The following is a 20,683-nucleotide window of genomic DNA, read 5'->3' as shown; positions in this document are numbered from 1 at the left end:
ATTTTCCACGTCAGTGTCCCAAGTCTCGCGGTCACTCTTGAGGCCACATTGCATGTGCATTGGGTCAATGACAAGGACTCAGAAATTTTCGAATCTTGGATTGAAATAATATTCCTTTATTTTATTGTTTGCATATATAAATTGAAATATTTTTACATGGTCATGTTCCTATGACTTATCACAACTGAAACAAAGAGAAAAGTCGCATGAAATATAACCACTTTTGACAGAAAATAATGGGGTAGATGACACAAGGCCCACTAATGGGAACAAGGCCCACTGATGGGGATTTCTTCTCAAAGAGTAGGGAAGGTCAGTAACGCTCGCCTCTTGCATGGAGTCCCAATGTTGGTATATAATGACATTATGCATGAAGATGAATAACCGATCGACAACTATAGAGTGGCACATGCTTCATAAATATGATCCTCTCGCCAAAGATTTTATATATAATGTCAAGCGCAAATTTTCAAGGTCACTAACCCAAGTCTCGCGGAAGTTTCACTCATGAGGCCACATTGCATGTGCATTGACTCAAGGACAAGCACACTGGATTTTTCAAATCCTTGACTGAAATAATCTTTCTTTCTTTTATTGTTTGTATATCTTGGAACTTTTGTAAAGGGGCGGAGTTCTACTAAAATGTTGTGGGGGTTTTGCACCACAGACGCTTGGTAAAAAAGTGGCCTTTTTGTGGGGCTAGGCGTCACGGCGCCCACTAAACATCGTTCTTCTTGAAATACGCAACGCAAAAGTGGCACTTGCTTCGCAAACAAGACTACCCTACATGAAGACCCTCGACTTATAGTGCTAAACTACAACTTCGAGGACACCGACCCAACTCTTGTAATGAATTGACATATTTTTACGTGGTTCATGTTCCTATGACTTATCCCAACTGAAACAAAGAGAAAACTCGCATCAAATATAACCAGTTTTGAAGGAAAATAATGGGGTAGATGACACCAGGCCCACTAGTGGGAGTTTCATCTCAAAGCGTGAGGGAGGGTCAGTAGCACTCCCCTCTTGCATGGAGTCCTAATGTTGGTATATTATAACGGTATGCATGAAAATGAATAACCGATCGAAAACTACAGAGTGGCACCTGCTTCAAAAATATGATTCTCTCGCCGAAGATTTTAGACGTATATTGTCAAGCCCCCATTTTCTCGTCAGTCGCCCAAGTCTCGCGGCCACTCTCGTGGCCACATTGCATATGCATTGGGTCAAGGACAAGGACTTGGAAATGTTCAAATCTTGGATTGAAATAATCTTCCTTTATTTTATTGTTTGTATTTATAAATTGACATAATTTTATATGGTGCATGTTCCTATGACATTTCAAAACTGAAACAAAGAGAAAAGCCACATGAAATATAACCACTTTTGATGGAAAATAATGGGGTAGATGACACAAGGCCCACTAATGGGGGTTTCGTCTCAAAGAGTAGGGAATGTCAGTAATACTCCCCTCTTGCAAGGAGTCCCAATGTTGGTATATAATGACAATATGCATGAAGATGAACAACGGATCGACAACTATATAGTGGCACCTCCTTCACAAATATTATTCTCTCGCCGAAGATTTTAGACTTATAATGTCAATTCCCCATTTTCAAGATCACCGGCCCAAGTCTCGCGAAAGTTTTACTCATGAGACCACATTGCATGTGCATTGGGTCAAGCACAAGCACACTGGAATTTTCTAATCCTGGACTGAAATAATCTTCCTTTCTTTTATTGTTTGTGTATATCTTTGAACTTTTGTAAAGGGGCAGAGTTCTAATAAAAATGTTGTGGGGGGTTTCGCACCATAGTCCCTTGGTCAAAAAAAAAATTGGCATCCACAATCAAATGGCAAAGGCCACATGGAATCACCACTTTTTTTTGGAAAACTAGGGGCAGACATTGTGAGGTCCACATAACAGGTTTTCACCTGAGATAACGTGAGGGAGGGTCAGAACCGTTTCCCTATTTCATGAGGTCCTAACATGGCTCTGTAATGGTGATGTAAAGAGGAAAGGCAAATATACAACCTCGAAGCGGCACCATCTTCACAAATAGGACCAGCCGGTAAGAAACATTATGGACTTACGGGGTGACATTCCAATTTCGATGTCACTGCCCCAACTCTTGTAATAACTTGACCTCTTTTGAGATTCTTTGTATTTGCATGACTTAGAGCATCTCTATGCGAGGTGCCAAAAGATTTAGTGGAGCAAAATTTAGGAAAAAGATTCCCTTTTGATCCTCTAGCGTGCACCTAGATGAGCTCGGTTGTTGAAAAATGCCACTCGTTGGAGGATGGAGACGTCGTAGATCGACCGCCGCGGAGATAGGCGTCCTTGGAACATACCCCCCAAGTTTTTTTTCTTCTTCGACGATTAGTATCCGGACGCGGCGAAGAGTGACGACCGCTAAGACCATTTTTCCGCGACCTCTACGTTGGCATCCGATCATCGCGCAACCCCGACGGTCTTCTCTCTCACCCCTATGCGCCGTGGTTCCCACGTCCTCCACTTCCGAGGTGTTTTACGGAATACTCCCTCCATTATGAAATAGTCTACATTGTAGCTCCAAAATTTGTTCTAAAATACTCTACATTCTAGCTTTTAGTCAACAACAACACTGAAAACGATGTGGTTTTGCTCTCTTTATTGGATGTTGCTATTATCAATGTTGATTTGACTGGTTGTTCACATATCTAAGTAATACTAATAAATGCTATACTAGTTTGTCTCATTTCCCTATAATGTAGACTAAATCAGAACGGAGGGAGTAACTAGGTAAGTCTTTTTTATTTTGCTTATTTTCCAATTTCTTTGCGACCGACTGCTTCAACGATGAATTCTACCTATAGATGAAGAGGTTGACGGAGATGGTCTTCGCCAACCCGTTTTTTTCTTCGGAGGGGGAGGAGGACGACGATGATTTGGACATGCATGTGTTAATGATTATGAACGAGGATACGCATCGTCGTTGGTGTCTCCGTGCAGAATCTTAGCCTTTATTGATGGATTTGAATTTTGATGTGTTTAAATTTGAGCCAGATGATTTGTTACATTTATGAATCTTGTTTTGTATTAATAAACATTCTAGGTTAACGGTTAATGTTTTTAGGTTAAAATTTTATGTTAATTTCCCTCGAATGGAATGAAGGTGTATATTTTTATTTCGATTAGGCGCGGGTGGATTGTTTGTTGTCGCCGCGAAATTACCCCCGCTTCCCTTTTCACCTTGTCCGGAAAACCGGGAGTAGTTAAAGCTATGGACGATCGACGTCCTTCCTTGATATACCCCGTCAATCAAATTCCAAAAATATGGGAAACACGGATTGATTGGCGCCTGGTGAATTAAGGAGTGACTTTATGTGTCTCTTGATGAATAGAGATTTCGTGCAACAAGAAACCATTTACGTAGTAGGAAAGATTTTACGGACAGCAGCAAGATTGGAAAGTACTACGTACTAGTTGTAATTTTCGCTGTGACCTCTCCTTGATATAATCGTGGTGCAAGATTGGAAAGCAGTAACTTCGCTGAGCGGAGAAGAAATGCTAGTTATTGCGTCGCGAGAGAAGGAGAGTAAAGTTAAGGAACAAATCACGGGAAAGATTTCGTGTCAAATTTCCGAAGATTACTTATTGCGTTGAGTTGAGTTGGTTGCAAGTGTATGCGGCGAGGGAAGGCTACTTATTGCGTGACCAAATATTTGCCTCAGATTATTTGCGTGACCCATTTTCTCTCCCAACACCGCGCCTCGCCGCAGCCTACCCAACCTCCGGCCTGTCCCCTCCGGCCGACCACCGCAGCTCCGGCGCCTCGTCCCCAACCTATCCCCTCCGGCCGACCAAGTCCTTCGCGCATTCAATCGCGCCCCCGCGCGAGCCATTGCCGACCGCCGTCGATGCGGCCCGTCCCGGCTCCGGCGACCATCCTCCCGGCCAGACCTCGCAGCGGCTGGAGCTGCGGCGCCGCCGTCCCGCCGCAGACCGCCCCATCCCCGGCTTGACGCCCGCACCCGTGGGCGACCAACCAACAGCCGATGCTGAATCCATCCGGCGCTGCATCAGGGTGGAGCGAGACCCTTCTCCACGGCGACCACGCGCGTCGACCTCACCCGCCACGGTAACCTCCGGATCGATCCCGTCCCCTCTCCGCGTCCAGACCCCGATTCATTTCGTCACCCCCCTACCCCTGTCCCGTGCAGGTAAGCAGAAGCAGATCAAGGACGGCCTACCCACAGCTCCTCCTGCTGCAAGGCCAAGGAGAGGCCGGCGTCCGGAGATGGCCGACGACCACGCACAAGGGCTCGTCCACTCCGACCTCGACCACTCCGACCTCGTCCGGTCAGATGACGCCCACCAAATTAAAGGTTATTTCTTCGCCCCCTGTTCCGTTCTAGTTTCCGTTCCCCATAATCGCTCCACCTGCTGCAAAGTAGCCCGCCTGCCCTCTCTGTGTGTGTCTAGTGCCCCAGCAATTTCCATTTCGACCTAGTAGTATTTCTCGTCTTGCTGGATCACACCGAACGCTACGCTCACCCTGTGCATTCGCAGATGGGGTGGATATCCAACTGACCGAGGAGAGCCGTCACGGCTCAGCACCCGTGTGTTGTTATGCCGGTGGCGTCGACGACGGTGTCGGCACAGCCGCAGCCCCAATCGTTGTTAGGCCGATGTCGGTTGGGGGCGCTGGCTCACTTTGTAGCCCTGTTCCTAATAGTTGGTCTTTTTGCGGTTATACGCTGGCGTAACTAGTACAATGGCCAACTTACCAATCTCTGTATGCCAGCAATGAGGTCACGTACAGGGACCGATTGCTGATCACAGGAATGTATGTTTTGTAGCTGAACATTTCCGAAGCAAGACAATTCTAAGGGTTCAGGGTGTTCGTGTTTCTCTTTTTGCGTAAATCTAATCAGACCAATCAGTCTTATTTGACAAACCTGAAACTAGTCCTTTTTTTTTTAAAAAAATCATGCCTTGGTCATTTTCTAGCAATTGCAGTTGGTGAAAGTACTTATATTTACCATGCTGGGTTAACTACCTAATTCTTGATCATGTTTTAGTAATTGCATGACTCTGTACATGTATAAATGATCGTGCTGAGCATTATTAGACTGCAATAATTTGGCTGGAGTTTTGCTTATTTCAGCATGCCCTGTGCTAAATTTTTTGAATTCTCATGATGGAACTTGAGAATAAATTTTGATGTTACTGTACTAATATTGTGTTCTGTAGTTTTGCAACTGTTTGCTGCATCCTGGAATACTCATAATATATCTCATTATACTAGATTGACATATAATTTTTACTCTTTTTGTACTGAACTATATTTTGTTGAACAGGTCAGTTTATCCTGCATATGGAGCTAATGACTGTAGCCATCAAATGCCCCAGTCTGCTCCTCAAGCGGAACCTTATGGTGACAATCTTCCACACATCAATCCCAGGTACTGAATCTTGTTCATACAACATTTTCTAGCAGTCAAGTTCGTCTTGCAGCTCATCTTACTTAAATGTTCATACTGCACCTCACTAGAATTACCCTATAATTATCATCTTCACATGTGTGATAGGGGCCTACCGAAGCTGAGAAGAAAGAGATGGCGCCACGGTGGCTCTTGGCGACTTCTGGTGACCTTGGCCGGCTTGGAGGCTTGATGGGAGAGCTGCAGGTCTAGCTGTTCTGTCCAAGTTATATATGATAGTATTGGTTTGGCATTTTTAGTTGATTAACATTTAATCGCCACTGCTTAGGCTTATTAGGACAGTGGCTAGATTTATTGGTTGGGTAAATATTTACTTGCTCTACTTTAGCAGTTATGGTTAAATATTGACTTGCTCTGGTTTGAGTGGCGAAAAGGTTCAGACTAGCTCCGTTTTGTTTTTATAATGTGCTTGGTGTTACTTGGCAGGGAACCCGGAGGAAGCCGTTGAGCACCTGACCAAGGCGATCCTACTGAACCTCAAAAACCATATATGGTACAAAGAGGTATGATACGTAGGCAATTTACACAACGTTTCTTAATCCCGCTGTACATAGGGAACATCCTTGTGTTGGCTTTGAATCCACTCCAAAGGCCAAAGCACGTTCATGTTGGATGAATTGGCAAGTCATCCTGGTTATTAGACGTCCTGGCCCTGTTATGTGGGTGTGAATAACACTGGTTGTTATTGTGTGGCCTTTTTCTTTGATTGATAACTATGTATTTTCATCCTAGCACTCCATGGTTTAATTGTTTTCCTTGTCTACTCATTTAGAGAAGTATCATCTCTAGAGGAAGTTGAGTTTTTATCTATTTAGAAAATGAACCATTCAGGTCATTGTTTACAATTTAGAAGAAAAGGGCACATGTTTATCATCATCAGAGCAAATTATTTTACCCTTTTATACGTTACCTTGTGCCAACTCACTTAAAGTTCTTGTAACCCCTGCTTCGTAGGTCAGTCACAATATCAGCAATGCTTGGAGAGCTTCCTGAGTTCAAAATGTCGCGACTCTTTGTATGTGGAGCTGTCCTCCTGAGGAGTTGGATGCAGAGTGAATGAACTTCTCAATCTCGACATGTAGAAGAAGGTGATTATGTTTTACCTGTAGTTTGTTTTAGTTGCACAAAATGCCTTGGACTGTGTGTGCTAGTAAAAAATGCCTTTAAGGTCATTGCAAAAACAGTATAGTTAAACATGCCTCATTTTTTTATATTAAATCAAATATGGTTTCAACATAACAACTGAAGAAATTGTTCTGTAGGTACTAAAACTTATATTGGTTTACAGATTTTGTGGTCACTATTAATTCGTACTAATAGACTAAATGGTCCGCCCAATGTGGACATAGTTGCTTTTAAATCTGAGATTTGGTGATAACTTCTGTGTTGGATTTCTCCTGAGGGATCTTATTCAATGATTTTGTTTAATCATTTTGTTGTTCATTGATCTTGAAGTTATTTTCAGGATTGATGACGGTGGGTCGGATCATGGAACATTATTTTTCATTGGTTTTGCCTTTTCTCATTGATCAAAACGTTTATTACACAAATGCATGATCTTGTTGATGTCATGTTAGAGCTTATACTCATGTTCCTGGTTCTTGTATATACCCAATTTGGGTCTTTCACTGTTACTTATATATGATAGTATTGATCTGGCATTTTTAGTTGACTGACATGCCACTACGAAGAATTATTAGGACAGCATGTAGATTTAGTGGTTTTGGTTAAAATATTTACTTGCTCTGCTTTAGCGGTTATGGTTAAATATTGACTTGTTCTGGTTGGAGTGACGAAAAAGTTCGGACCAACTCTGTTTTGTTTTTATAATCTGCTGTTACTTGGCAGGGACACAGAGGAAGCCGTTGAGCACCTGGCCAAGGCGTTCCTACTGAATCTCAAAAACCATGTATGGTACTAAGAGGTATGATATGAAGGCAATTTACGCAACGTTTCTTAATCCTGCTGTTCATGTTGAATCCACTCCAAAGGCCAAAGCATGTTCATGTTGAATGAATTGATACGTCGTCATGGTTATTATTAGAGGTACTGGCCCTGTTAAGTGGGTGTGAATACCACTGGTTGGTATTGTGTGGCCTTCTTCTTGGATTGATAACTATATATTTTCATCCTAACACTCCATGGTTTAATTGTTTTCCTTGTCTACTGCATCTAGAGAAGTACCATGCCTAGAGGAAGTTGAGTTTTTTTTTTCTCTATTTAGAAAAGGAACCATTCAGGTCATTGTTTACAATTTCGAGTCCATAGTAAGATCGTGATTTAGGAAGAAAAGGGAACAGGGGCGGAGCCAGCAATATGGCGAGGTTTGGCGGCCGCCATACCTAAACTTTTGTACTAATACTATGTATATATATGCTTTAGGTTGAGTCTGTTCAGGTTTGACTTCAGATGCATCGATGGGCATTCTTGCTGTACGTTGAGGAACGAGGAATCAGAAACAGCGAACCGGTAAAGGAACATGTACTCAATCAATCCCGCAATGGGCCTCACTAACTGGGCCATGGTAAAGCACATGGATGCATGATTATCGCGACTCCGGACCATCGATACAGGTGCTGCCATCGTGCCGATCGACAACTTCCCTATTTGGTTTGGCGGAAACCCTCACGAAATCGTGGTCGCGCAGACGCGGCACCGCCACCACGGCAGAGCGCAAGAACCGCCGCCGGCCGACGAGAGGATCGTAGGCCGCGAGGACAATTAGGCGAGTAAGGATATGGTGCCGAACAAGAACACCAAATACATAACCTAAGGTATTTGATTTCAGCACTGAAATAACACTTCGAATTCTGAAACAAATTTCGCTGTTGACTGAAGTAAGCTCCAGTTTAATGTCTGTAGTGCTCTCAAGTCATCAATAATTAATTGATTGGTTTTCTGTTGGCTCCAGTGATTTTGTTGAATTGTTGAACACAAGTAATATTTAGATAGCGGAGTTTTTGCATTCGCCACACCTCAAATTTTTTTCTGCCTCCGCCACTGAAAGGGAACATGTTTATCATCATCAGAGCAAATTATTTAACCCCTCGTTGTGTAATATTTGTGAACCGAAACATAGATTGTGGTCAGTTTGTATGTTTTGTGTTCTCTGATCTTTATTCCTCTGGTCTGTGATCTTGTAACTTAGATTGTTGGATCTAGAGCTTCTTAATCAAATAGATGCTTTATATTCATGTGTTCACTGATCTAGTAACTTAGATTGTTTGGTCTTATTCATGTGTTCTCTACGATATCAGTAACTTAGATTGTTGGACCTGGAGCTTCTTAAACTAAAATTTTATTTAGTTGTTATCTGACTCAAGTATATGCCATTTGCTTATTTTATCTCAAGACTTGCTGCACATTTTCATTTTTCGTCATATAGAAAATGGTCAATGGTGGTAGACTCAAGAGCTGGATGTGTGTGAATTTCGCTCGAAACGTGCAAGACGGTGTTGCTTTGGATTACATCACGAACTGGGTTTCATGTGCCAAGCCTCGGGGTCCCCGACATGCTTCGAAGCCTGTTCTTCCGGCTATATACGTGCATCTGGATCAAGTGGAGCGCAAGGATCAGTTGACTTTGCTCGAAGCTCAGTAACATCATGCGATGACCATACTCAGACTGCAGCGCATGGAGCTTGAACAATGGCTCACTTTACGGTATGTGAACTTTCAGTTAAGATGATTTCTGTACTACTAGACTCAAGGTTCAATCCAAATTAATGATCATATTGTGCTGGTATCCGGGTGACCTGAAGCCTATGTGCATGATCGATCTGGGGCGTCTGTCCCAATGTTGTTTTACCAAGCAAGTGTTTAAGGTGAACAAGCAGATCCATGGCAAGCCTTGCTCTGAAGATAAATGTCAAGGTCGGTGTTCAAGCGAAACTTGCCACTTCTCGTTGTGCTTTGTGTGTTTCTTGAATCGTCGAGTCTAACATGGCACTATATTTTCGAAGGCTGATGCAGTGTCTAAGTTGCATCCCTCTGGTCACCGATAGGCCTGCGATAATATTTGGCGCTGATGCCACTCATCCCCATCCTCATTGTGGTGAAGGCATCATCCCTGGCATCGTCTGCGATCATCCGAGTTCTCCAACGTTGGTGACCATCGCTGTCCTGAGGACCTAATTTCTCGATCTCCATGTACAAGCAAGTTTATATGTTGGTTCAGTTATCTGAAGTGTCTGCTCAGTCCGCAGCCTAGCATAATTGTGTAGATTAGGTAGCTAGAAACTATTATATTAATCTAGCAGGGTTCTAGGTATATAGAGACCGCAATAACGTTGATCTGAAAGAACCCAACCCATTGATGTCAATTCCCCCTGTGGAGATTGAAACTGGTTTACATCTATGTTGTCTGTGATGGCACAGAATAGAACAAAATCCATTTGAGCTCTTTAGTGTTACTGTCGTGCTGGCAACAAATCGATTTCTAAGTGCCAAAATAATTACCATAATTGATATAGTTGTTAGCATAGAAAAGAGGCAAGAAAAAGCCAAGTATAAATGAGTTCGTAGGTAGTGTGCGTGCATGTATGAACGACCGGAGAGGTGAGCATGATACGATCGTCGTGACGATTGAGGCAAACGCATACAGGTTGAATGAGAGGCAACAACCATAGCCAAGCACGAGCTAAACTTAGCGTGCGACATTATTTTGCGGGTGTGACTTTGTGAGAGAAGTTTGTTGTACGATTTCTGACTTTGTGGTGATCACTAGAAAAAATATTGGCATATATTAATTAACAGATGCAGTTCATTTTTTGGCCGTGACTTGCAACTTTGGCTGCAAGGAGCATCCCTAGTAGACTGAGTTCAGCTGCAACAATATCAATTTTCATTTCTTCAAGTGATGTTACTGGCTGAAGATTTGGCTCCAGATTTCATCTGTCTTCACCTGGCAGGATTGGTTAACCTGTAGCAACAACCAACTAGAGCATTGATGATTGATGGATCAGATCGTAGCCACGCAGGTGAATCACGATCGGAGGCTCTGCGGCCGCCGCGGCCACGCAGATGGGCGGCTACTGATAGGCCGGAAAAATATAGTCTCTTCTTTTTTCGTTTGGAACCCCGTAGCTGGCACACGCACGTATGTATTGATGCTTGTACTATCTACCTTGCACGTACCTGGAGTACATACGTATTGCGTATTGATCTTGATATGGTAGCGTGGAACACGTACTTGGGAAACTGGCACGCACCGAGTACCGTCGCGAGCATGGCCTGAATGTGGGGATGGAGGAATGCCACGTCACCGAGGGGGCAGGCGACCGCACCGCTGGGTTTGACCGGGCCGGGAATTAAGGAGGCGCAGCGGCGTACGTACGGCGCCTGTTGGACTCTGAGGAGTGCTTGACCCTCCATCCCTTTCTTAATTTTTCTCGCACAGCCACAGGTGATGCGACCCTCCACCGCCTAGGGTTAGCTCCCGCCGCCACCGAAATCCTCCTGTCCAGTGCCGCCGCCGGCGCAAATGGTCGCCAAGCTGTGGACAGGAGGTCGTCCTCCCGCTGCTCGCCCGCAGGCAGCGCCCTCAAACGTGTCGACCTGCACAACAGCTCGTCTATGGCAGATCCAAGCTCTGTATTGCCCCCATGGCACATCCAGTGATCCAGACCACGCCTGGAGCTCCCATGAATGAAACTGCCGCGTCCAACTCCCTCGTCAGCAGAAGATGACCACGCCCGGAGCGACACTGAATGAAACTGAACGGAACTTGCTGCTAAGCACTCCCTTCGCTGTTAACTGCTACTATTACATCTGATTCTCTAAACTTGAGCGGAAGGTGCAACATTTTCTTGCTCTGGATGCATGCGATATCTTCACTTGTCTATATCGCAAAAAGAAAAACCCTAGGAGCAACATAGAGATCACACATCTAATGACCCAAAACTCCATAAGCTCAAAAGAGGGGATTCATAGTTTCTACGAGCTTATTCAAACCACAACTTATTACCACCGATTTTCCATAAGCTTGCTTCTCCATAAGCATAAGTCCAAAAGAAGGGGGCCTTAGTGGCTCCTCAGTAATGCCAGGAGTGTGAGACATGGCCGGCAGGGATTTGTGGATACACTGAACCGACACACAACAATGATGCGTTTCTTATGCAGGCAGATGATTTGGTTGTGCTGCATTCAAGAAGTGGACAGAAACAAACAAGGAAACACACACAAAAAACCGAGACCATTCAGCACAATTTGAGTTCCATGCATCTGCCATCATACAATGCAAGCTACTTGGTGGCGGTGGTGCACCAGTAGACATGCCAACTATGTGGCGTCAACACAGATATTAAGGAACCAAAGTAAGACAGGTGAAGACATAGCAATGGTGACTCTGGGTGTGTGGCAGCCGTTTGCAAATCGCTGCGAAATACGATCAAAATTTGTGAAATCCTTATATCAGATAAATGTTCGAAAGAGATTCCTTCTGAAACCCAAATCTTCCTTCGTGACGTGCATCAATGCTGTCAGCTAAGCTTAGCAAATCGAGGAAGCAAGAGTAGTATTTCACAAGAGTCTCTGGAAGAAACTCCTCTCGGACCTTGTGCTATAAATTTTAGTCAGATCTTTCAGCTCATCCGCAATGGCCTGATAGCAGAACATGTATTGCTCCTGCAAATCACAAGATGGTCTTAGGGTGGAGTGCTACGATCTGCTTTGCAGTGTTCTGGGACACTACTTCATTAATATATCTTGTACATGAGCTACCGATATATAAATTGAGTAACACGGCTCATTAAATGGTAAACAATTTCCCAATTTGATATTTTTTTTGAAACAGGGGCCCCAATTTGATTTGAGACTTGAGAGAATATTGCGACTGACTCAGAAACAGAAATAATTAAAAAAAACATATATACCTCTGTTTGGACCATCCCAGGACGCTGGGATCTAAACTTATTGACAGTTGCTGCAATATCTATAGAAGATTGTTCACCAAGTAATACCCTCTCTACTGTATTATGGATGGTGATGTAAGCACCAGTTCTCCCAATGCCTGCACTGCAAAAACCAGAAAAGGGAACACAGTATTATCTGAGAGTGTGCAAGGGTGAAAAAGAAATCATGGCATTACAAATCAAACCTGCCATGTGCAACTATTCGGTACCCTTTCGGAATCTTATATAATCTTTTTAGAATGTTCCGTACAGCACTGGTATCATTTGGCACGCCATGGTCAGGCCATGTAGAGTGCTGGATGTGGAGAACATGATGCACTTTAAGTGACTGTAAAATAAAGAGTGATAAGTTGCAAGCTATTTCTTACGCAGTTATGTTTAGAAAACCAGAGGAAAAGTAAACTTGGAAGAAAATAAGTATATGTTGCAAAATAAAGAATCTGCAGAATTTATAGCAGCATGATAAATATTCACCAATTGTGTAAGCTAACGTGTAGTAAAAATTGCTACTCCCTCCTATCTAAAATAAGTGTCGGGGTTTTAGTTCATTTAGTTCAAATTTGAAGTAAAACTCTGACACTTATTATGGATTGGAGGGAGTACATCAAGTAGTGGTAAAAGGAGAAATTCATTCATCAGAGTACAATCAGGACACTAAATGATAAGACTGATGAATCAATGCCTTAAAAGCTGAACTGAAATCTTCACTAGCTCTGTAAGCATGATTGTCATAACAAAATGGAAGAAAAAGTACGGTGATTATATAACTAATGATGAAAGATATCATTCATCAGATATAATCCAGAATGCAATATGAGAGGACCTTTTCCTCAAATGTGAAATACATCAGGTTCCTTCTCACGAAAGCAAAAGCATTACATGCCTCTAAAGGGTACAACTGTACAAGAACTTAAGTCTATGCATTAGTGAACAAGAGTAATGGAATAAAATAGAGTAAAACACAGAATAAAAGAGTCCCTCACTTGTACAATTGCGCAAGATATCTTCAAAATTTGTCAAGACACAAAAGCTACAAATATATAGTATATGTACACATGTTTACCTCATTATGTTGCACCTTCACACTGCGCAAAATTAATTCACCATCTTGTCTGACCTTCGTGATGTTAACAATAAATTTTCCGTATTTTCCTTGGCACTTGCTCAATGGAAGATACTCATCACACTGCCGGTATTTAAATGTAAATCATATTAGATAGAATTTTACCAAAGAAAATGCATGGTTAAAATTTTGAACTGTGTGACTATTTACAAGATTAATGATCTCAGAATTTTATCATGGTACCAAAGCTGCAAGTACACCTGAAATATGTATCTCCCGGAGTGGAAACTTCAAAATGGTAAATGATTGCATAGAAAAAGAATCAAATCTCTCCCTCCCTCCATTCATCTCTCTAGTTAGGGAAATTATGGGTCTATTATTAAGGAAGGAGGAAAAGAAAGATTACATGTTTTGGTTTCTCCTTAATGATACCAAAGGGGCAGACACCCCTTGTTTGTTTCTAAGATGAAGCCAGGATTCCATGATCCATATGTAGGAGAGCTGGGGAAGCATATGTAACATGCTAAAAATACAGATACGGTGTTTCCCTATCCTGTTGAGTTTTGAAAATTTCTCTAGGAAAACCTGACAAGTGTATATGTGCAGGCATGCTTTCATTGTGTACATTTTGTTTTCATGTTCCAAGCAACTGAATTACATATGACAAGCTGAGAAGTCTACATGCAACCACATCCATATAGCGAGGCAAAAATCGCTGAGCATTTAGCATCCTTCAAATATATAAAGCAGAAAATAGACTTGTCAGTAGAATGTGACTTTATGAAAGAAAAAATGAAGTGATAATAAAATAACACATCACTGTATGCAAACATGTAGAGTAAGGTCGTGCTAGAACTATGGAAGACAAGAGAAATTTGATATTAGGTCAACACAACAAAACTGCAAGTCACGAGTGTTCGTTGTTCGTACCTTAATATAGTCAAATTTGCAGAGCATAACAATTACCGGAGAGCTGTTCTCAACGACCATCTGCCAGAAATCTTCTAATGTATTGACTAGTGGTCCTTGAGTAGAAATGAACTTAGTTTGATCTATGTCATAATGCTGCAGATTTTAAATGCAACAATGCTAATTATGATTAGAAAGAAAGAAAAGGGCAAAGAAAAATAATTACCAGGAAATATACTGTTTTTACCTTTATAAGGCTTGCATTGATGTAGTCATTGCTTTTCTGAATGCCTGTTGAGGACTGTAGTCTTATCCTGGTTTCATCAACTAAAGAAAAGAAAAGTCAAGTTACATCCAATAATTTATTCCACATGGAAACATGGTGCTCTTGCAGAATATGCATGACAGCCTTCACAAATTAATACTGCTCACATGGAATGGCATCAGTATAGCGGTTCCTTTTCCTATTATCAGGATTTAGAGCCACTTCAAAATTCTGAGTCGACTGGAGCGTTTTTCTTACGTCCTGAAATAATTCATTGAACCAATAGTTGCATGATTTGCTTCAGATGAAATATTTCTTAATTCTTATAACAGGAAATTTCAAATTATTCTTAATATATACGACCAATAAAATAATTAGTCCACAATCTTCTGTTTCTTGTCAATACTTATATCTTAATTGTTGCTTTTGCTTGCATTGAAAGAAATATGTTGATGAGCTAGTGCGGTACCATGAAGTTAGAATTCAATGGGATCAGGAAACCCTCTCGGCATTCACGGTGACAGATCAATAACCAATTAAAGAAACACAAATCCAGTCTTGCTTTGTCTGGTGGCCTAGATGAACAAAATTGGTGAACTATTTTCCTCCGAAAAAATACCGAGCTACTTCATTGTTCCAGCTTAAGTCCATCTCAGGTAACCGCATGAGAAAAATACAAAGTCCATGGGTAGGTTCATTACTTCATTCCAAGGAAGAGACAATGCCACAAGAGAAGCAGATTATTCGAAGTTCTAGTTTTGTTTGGTGAATGCTAATGTTGATGATGTACTCTGGAGAAAGCAGCATAACTCTTCAGAGTTGAAGCCACATTTTAGATGTAGCTTTGGAAATAGTCTATATTAAATCTTAATCATATCCAGCACATTCATTTCTGGTTGCACACCTATTTTCCACTCTCATGCTTCACTTGGAAACAAGGCTGCGAAGATCATCTGGCACTAACCTTTATACAAAAAGGGGAAAAAGAACACCTCAAACATCGTTCACAACTCAAACTCGACTGATTGCAGAATTAGAGACTCTAGCTACAACCACTTTTGTTAAGTGATGGTCTCATTTTGGGTTGTCATGTCCTTTTAGTGGATCTTTTTGCGGTGTTGTGCTCTTGGGTTGTCGGTTCTAGTTGGCTTAGAGGTTGCTTTCTTTAGGTGTTCTCTCGTGGATGTGCTCTTGGTGTGAGCTTGGCCCTATTGTTGTAGGTTTTCGCTCGGTTTTCTCCTAAAAACTTAGCACCTTCTTCTTAATTAATTGATGAGGCAAAGCTTTTGCCTCCGTTTCAAAAAAAAAGACGGTGTTATTAGTTTCGCAAAGGAAAGAAAAGGTTGGTGATAATTTGGCCATGCATTACCAGAGTCAGACTAGCTCAAATAGGAGGATAAGAGGATGACTATACCGTAAGGTCTATATACTCCCGGTGGATGGCGAGTGGCTGCTTGAGCTTTTTGTCGAATGCCTTGAGCGCCTTCTTGCAGTACTTCACCTCGCTTGGTGCCGGTGCTGCGGGCGGCGGGTCCATGGTGGGGTCGGGAGTGTAAAACATTTGATGCGGTAGCTCGGGCAGGTCAAACTGGATCAGCTCGTTTGAGGTACATGGGCTTGGCTGCCAAGAAAGAACACAGCCGTGGATTAATTGGGTCCAAATATTACCTTCGTCCCAGTTCATAGGGCTTACACGTATCCCTAGGTTCTCAATTTGGTCAACATAATATTAATTGTACAACACAAAAAATATATCATTAGAAAGTAGAACACGTGAGCTTTCTAATGATATATATTTTGTAATATATATCTTGTATTATCATTGTCAAATTTACGACCTAGGAACATGCGCAAACCCTATGAACTGGCACGGAGGAGTAAAATCATCACTTCGCCTTTACTGATTAAATTCGATCACCTGTGACCATATAAACTACCCATCCATCAAAGATGTCTTAGATTTATCTAAATTCAGATTAATGTCTAGATATATCGGAAATTCAATTTGACTCCCGAAAAAATTGTACATGTACATCTCCACAATATATGTGTGCCCGCCAAGGTTCGCAAAAAAGGATAATTTTTATGGTCTATGTAAAAAAGAGAAAAAAAACTTGTGAAAAGCCTTATTTTTAGCATCGTATTTTTTTATACACGTCACACGATAAGTGGATTTTTCATGAAACGACTTTGTGAGCGTGTAGCACATGAAGATATCCATTTACGTCGGGCCGCTGGAGGGCATCTCCAATGCCAAGACACAGTAAATACAATACAAAACTAAGCATATGCTGCTTTTAATGTCAACCACAAAACAAAAGTAGCATATATTTGGACGGTTTATGGTAAGCTGTTAATTAATTTGGCGTATATGTATAGTCATACACTAGTTGACTAGATCTAAATTCTTAAACAATTCTATCTCATTATAATTAAGGAAATTAAACTATTTACAAGTTCAATTAAGTTACTGATGCTCACCTTGGATTCTGCCTCTGTTAGCGGTACATTGGATTCATTTGGGCCATGCAGATTTCTCGTGTCTAAACTAATTAACGGCCCAATTGACACATCCACTTGGGGTACGTCGGCCATATATGTAACTGTCAGATTCACCTCATCAACTAATTTAGGCCCGTCTCTGTTGAATATATCTTCATTTATGTCCTCACTTTTAAGATTGTCATTCACTTTGGTGCTCCGCACGATGAAATCGCCAATAAGCGTATCTTGCGGTGCCTTGTCTATTGGGTGTAATGTTATGTTGACACTATACTTTGATTGCGGAGCAACAATGTCTTTCTTTGGTTCTATACAGTATGGTAGAGGGATTGTCGTTTTGATGCTGAAGGCAATAGAAGAATTTGTCTCATTGGTTAGCTCAAGTGAGCGTGGTATCTTAGTGTTGAGCTCAAACGGAAAGCGTAGCTCGAGCGGCTCGATCCCAAGCATGTCATCCTCCGAGTAGGCACTCATCTGCTAGAACAAAACAATATGCATTATAAAAATGAGTTGTACTTCTCCTACAATATCATATGATTTGTTTTCATGAAGGTTGAAGCTTCTAGAATTTTAAGAGTAGGCAAAAGGTAATGGTGGCTGATTTTATTCTAATTAACTGTTTGGATTAACATTGATGGAAATTAAACATTGGTTCGTGTAATAGGCACACTCTTTTTCATGTATACTACCACTTGCTCCTGTATCATATATGGACGCTTAGCGGAAAGAATCCATCTACATTATGAACCAAATATCTAAGAGTACTCTCCTACAATGTACGATCCACTTTGAAACAAAACAAGAATTCCCTGAGGAGCACATGAGCTTACTACTATTGAAGTTATGAAGTTCTGAGGCACATGGGCTTACCTGCTCTGCAGTAGATTTGTTCTCATTGCTGATTTGCCAATCTGTGCTTTCCAATTCATTGATAACATGTATTATGTCTGATATAAAAGGCCTCCTGTAGGGGTCCTTTTCCTGGCAGAGTAGCCCAATCTCGAGGAGTTTTGCAATTTGTTGGTATCTAAATGGTGTTTCTTTGCCTGATTTACGCAATCTGTGCCTCCATTTTCTAAGTACCTGCCATCAGAGAAAGCTGATATATAATAAAGACAAATTATATAATGCCGGCGATTCATATAAGCATAGGGTACACAAACCATGTCAGCTCGGTTCTCGAAGCAGTGACGGCCTCTTTTAAACTTTAGCACCATGAAAATTCAATATGTCATCCAATGCATGGAATGCAAATTAAGTAGAAGTATACCCGAAATGTAATTCCTATTTCACAAAAAAATATTATGGGGTGCTCAATTACTATTGACCTTATTTACCCTTTCAGAAAAAATTATGGATCTTAAAATCCCTTGAAAAAGTAAGTTCGGTTGTTAACCAACTAAGTTGATATTAGATCTGAAATTTGGCATATATTAGATATGTCACAATATACATGAAGTAACAAGGTCTTGGACAAGGGGTGCCTGGTCCAGACGTCGGGAACCGACTTTACAGAAGAAAAATGAACATCACGAAATCAGGTGCTTATTGTCTAAAAAATAACTGTGGATTATCATGAAGCTAAATATCCATCAACATCCGACTATATGTTCCTTCTTAATCGAAAGAGTACATTTTTATCTTTGCGTTGAACCATAAACTTTATATGGGGTATACCAAACCTCCTAATAATGATAAGCAATAGAAATATTTGGGCTAAATCTGTAAAAAGAGACCATCTACAATGTAAAACACACTTACGTTATTACTATTGGTAACACTCCTGTGTCCTGTCACCAGTTGGATTATTATGATGCCCAAGCTATACACATCATAGCTGGGTGACATGGTGCCACTGTCTATGTATTCTGGGGCGCTGTATCCTCTGCATGAAAATATATTGATTATAGAACACAGAAAATGGAATGTAGCAAAGGTAAAGAAAATGTTTATCGTTTTGGTAAATAGCTTACATGATCGCCGACGTGTTGTTTGTGAACGGCGGTGCCATGGTGGTGATGGGTGAGGTAAGATCACCATGTTGCCATATTTAGGAAATTCTGAAAATACAAAAAAGTGCAAAAATTGCCTTGGATAGATCTCTCTGCTTGCTGAGTTTTATATGGTTTTGATCTGATACAAACTTGTCTTTGGTCTTGATCTAACTTTCCCTTGCGCCCTTGCCAATTTTCTCATGAATTGAAAAAATTGGGCCAATTTCCACTCGAAGTGAATAAATTCCTCGTAAGAAAAAGGGACCGGTACTTCCACCAGCACAACCGGAACTTCCGACCACAAGGACAGAACTTAGGGGCGCCCAAAATTTTGACAGCAACCTTCGATTTTTTTTTTTTTTGAATTTGATTTTTTTTGTTTGAGCTTTTTTGTTGGTTTTCTAACAAGCTTTCGTAACTCATCGACATCGACGACAACACCGCGAAGGTCAAGCGATTCTCTTGACACCATTCATCACCACATGTTCAACATCCTTGTTGAAAGGACGAGATGTCGCATGTAGGGGTGAATAGGCATTTAAAAACAATTACATATTTGGCTTGTAAGAATGTGGTATTAAACTAACATTTATTATACAAGAAAAACCTAAATATACTAGGCTCAACTAAGTGCAACAACAACAACAACAACTAGAGCTAAGCAAGATATGCATAAGCTATATATAGCACAAGTGATAGCAAGATATAAATACTTCAAGCACGGTGGCTGTCACAAGGAAAGTAAACTCAGGTATAGAGATAACCAAGGCACACGAAGACGAAGATGTATTCTCGTGTTCCCTCATATGAAGTGAGGTACGTCACGTTGGTGAGATGTGGGCTACCACGAAGGTCTCCCGAACGCCATGAAGGCTCACCTTCTTCTCCAAGCCAATATCATGATGGACAGAGGACTTTTCCTAATGGCTAGGTGTTCCTCAACTACGGAAATGGCAAGCCCCACAACCACTTAACAACCTCCACAAAGGATAAGCACGGGCCTCTTCACAATCTTACACGAAGAGATCGTCGGAGCACCAACTGCCAACCCAACTAGGAGGTAACCCCTCCAAGAGTAACAAGCTTACGATCTCTCACTCGAACAAATCGTAATGGAGAGATCAACACTTATGCAAGGATGCAAAAGCAAGAATACAAAGGGTGTTCAAATCCTTCAAACACAAATCCTACCCAAGCAATAAATTCTAGGGAGGAACTAGAGAGGAAGAACAAAGAGGAAATCAACAAATAACTCCAAGATCTAGATCGCAAGAGTTACCCTCACTAAGAGGATGAATTGATTGGTGGAGATTGTAGATCTAGATCTCCTCTTCCAAAACCCTCAAGAATATGCAAGATTCATGAGAGGGAATGTAGAGGAAGAAGCTTTTGAGGTTCAACAATGGAGTATGAGAGAGAGAGAGCAAATAGAATGGTTGACCTTACCTCCTCAATGAGGAAGAAATACTATTTATAGTCCAAGAGATAAAACTAACCATTTGGGGTTTTCTACGAGCCAGGCTGGCAGGAAGTCGGCAGCGCCAAGCC

The 20,683-nt window shown here is 41.5% G+C and overlaps 2 protein-coding genes across 5 annotated transcripts; one reads left to right on the top strand and one right to left on the bottom strand.

Annotated features, from left to right (window-relative positions):
• The first annotated feature begins 263 nt into the window (after nucleotides 1–263).
• LOC139837778 (uncharacterized) lies at nucleotides 264–7,464 on the top strand. The gene is made up of 8 exons (XM_071827046.1): nucleotides 264–312; nucleotides 3,719–4,125; nucleotides 4,222–4,372; nucleotides 5,348–5,452; nucleotides 5,579–5,677; nucleotides 5,918–5,994; nucleotides 6,446–6,579; nucleotides 7,340–7,464. The coding sequence occupies exons 1-5, from the start codon at nucleotides 264–266 to the stop codon at nucleotides 5,593–5,595; spliced, it is 729 nt and encodes a 242-aa protein (XP_071683147.1). The 3' UTR covers nucleotides 5,596–5,677; nucleotides 5,918–5,994; nucleotides 6,446–6,579; nucleotides 7,340–7,464.
• A 4,191-nt stretch (nucleotides 7,465–11,655) lies between these two features.
• LOC139830073 (uncharacterized) lies at nucleotides 11,656–19,020 on the bottom strand. 4 transcript variants are annotated; one of them, XR_011754569.1, is made up of 10 exons: nucleotides 18,903–19,020; nucleotides 18,012–18,224; nucleotides 17,121–17,615; nucleotides 14,807–14,900; nucleotides 14,622–14,701; nucleotides 14,396–14,530; nucleotides 13,466–13,588; nucleotides 12,588–12,730; nucleotides 12,364–12,500; nucleotides 11,656–12,115 (listed from the first exon to the last, which is right to left on the bottom strand). XR_011754569.1 is itself a non-coding variant. In XM_071827778.1 (10 exons), exons 1-10 carry the CDS (start codon nucleotides 18,987–18,989, stop codon nucleotides 12,011–12,013), a joined length of 1,617 nt encoding a protein of 538 aa, XP_071683879.1. In that variant the 5' UTR covers nucleotides 18,990–19,020; the 3' UTR covers nucleotides 11,656–12,010. The 4 variants fall into 4 exon arrangements, 3 of the variants coding, with proteins under 3 accessions (XP_071683879.1, XP_071683880.1, XP_071683881.1); XM_071827778.1 differs by having other exon boundaries at nucleotides 12,364–12,505; XM_071827779.1 differs by having other exon boundaries at nucleotides 12,364–12,505; nucleotides 12,612–12,730.
• Nucleotides 19,021–20,683: the final 1,663 nt, after the last annotated feature.

Source organism: Lolium perenne, chromosome 3, assembly GCF_019359855.2.
Source record: "Lolium perenne isolate Kyuss_39 chromosome 3, Kyuss_2.0, whole genome shotgun sequence".
NCBI classification, from domain to species: domain Eukaryota; kingdom Viridiplantae; phylum Streptophyta; class Magnoliopsida; order Poales; family Poaceae; genus Lolium; species Lolium perenne.
The sequence above is the reverse complement of the archived record's forward strand: the minus strand, read 5'-3'. Positions and strand labels throughout refer to the sequence as shown.

Coding starts and splice junctions, on each gene's coding strand:
- LOC139830073 (XM_071827778.1), bottom strand. CDS start 18,989: ATGTCACCCAGCTATGATGTGTATAGCTTGGGCATCATAATAATCCAA. Junction 17,616..18,011: donor ACAAATCTACTGCAGAGCAG/GTAAGCCCATGT, acceptor TTGTTCTAGCAG/ATGAGTGCCTACTCGGAGGA. Junction 13,589..14,395: donor GCAAATTTGACTATATTAAG/GTACGAACAACG, acceptor AAATACCGGCAG/TGTGATGAGTATCTTCCATT.
- LOC139837778 (XM_071827046.1), top strand. CDS start 264: ATGGGAACAAGGCCCACTGATGGGGATTTCTTCTCAAAGAGTAGGGAA. Junction 4,126..4,221: donor CGTCGACCTCACCCGCCACG/GTAACCTCCGGA, acceptor AAGCAGAAGCAG/ATCAAGGACGGCCTACCCAC. Junction 4,373..5,347: donor TGACGCCCACCAAATTAAAG/GTTATTTCTTCG, acceptor TTTGTTGAACAG/GTCAGTTTATCCTGCATATG.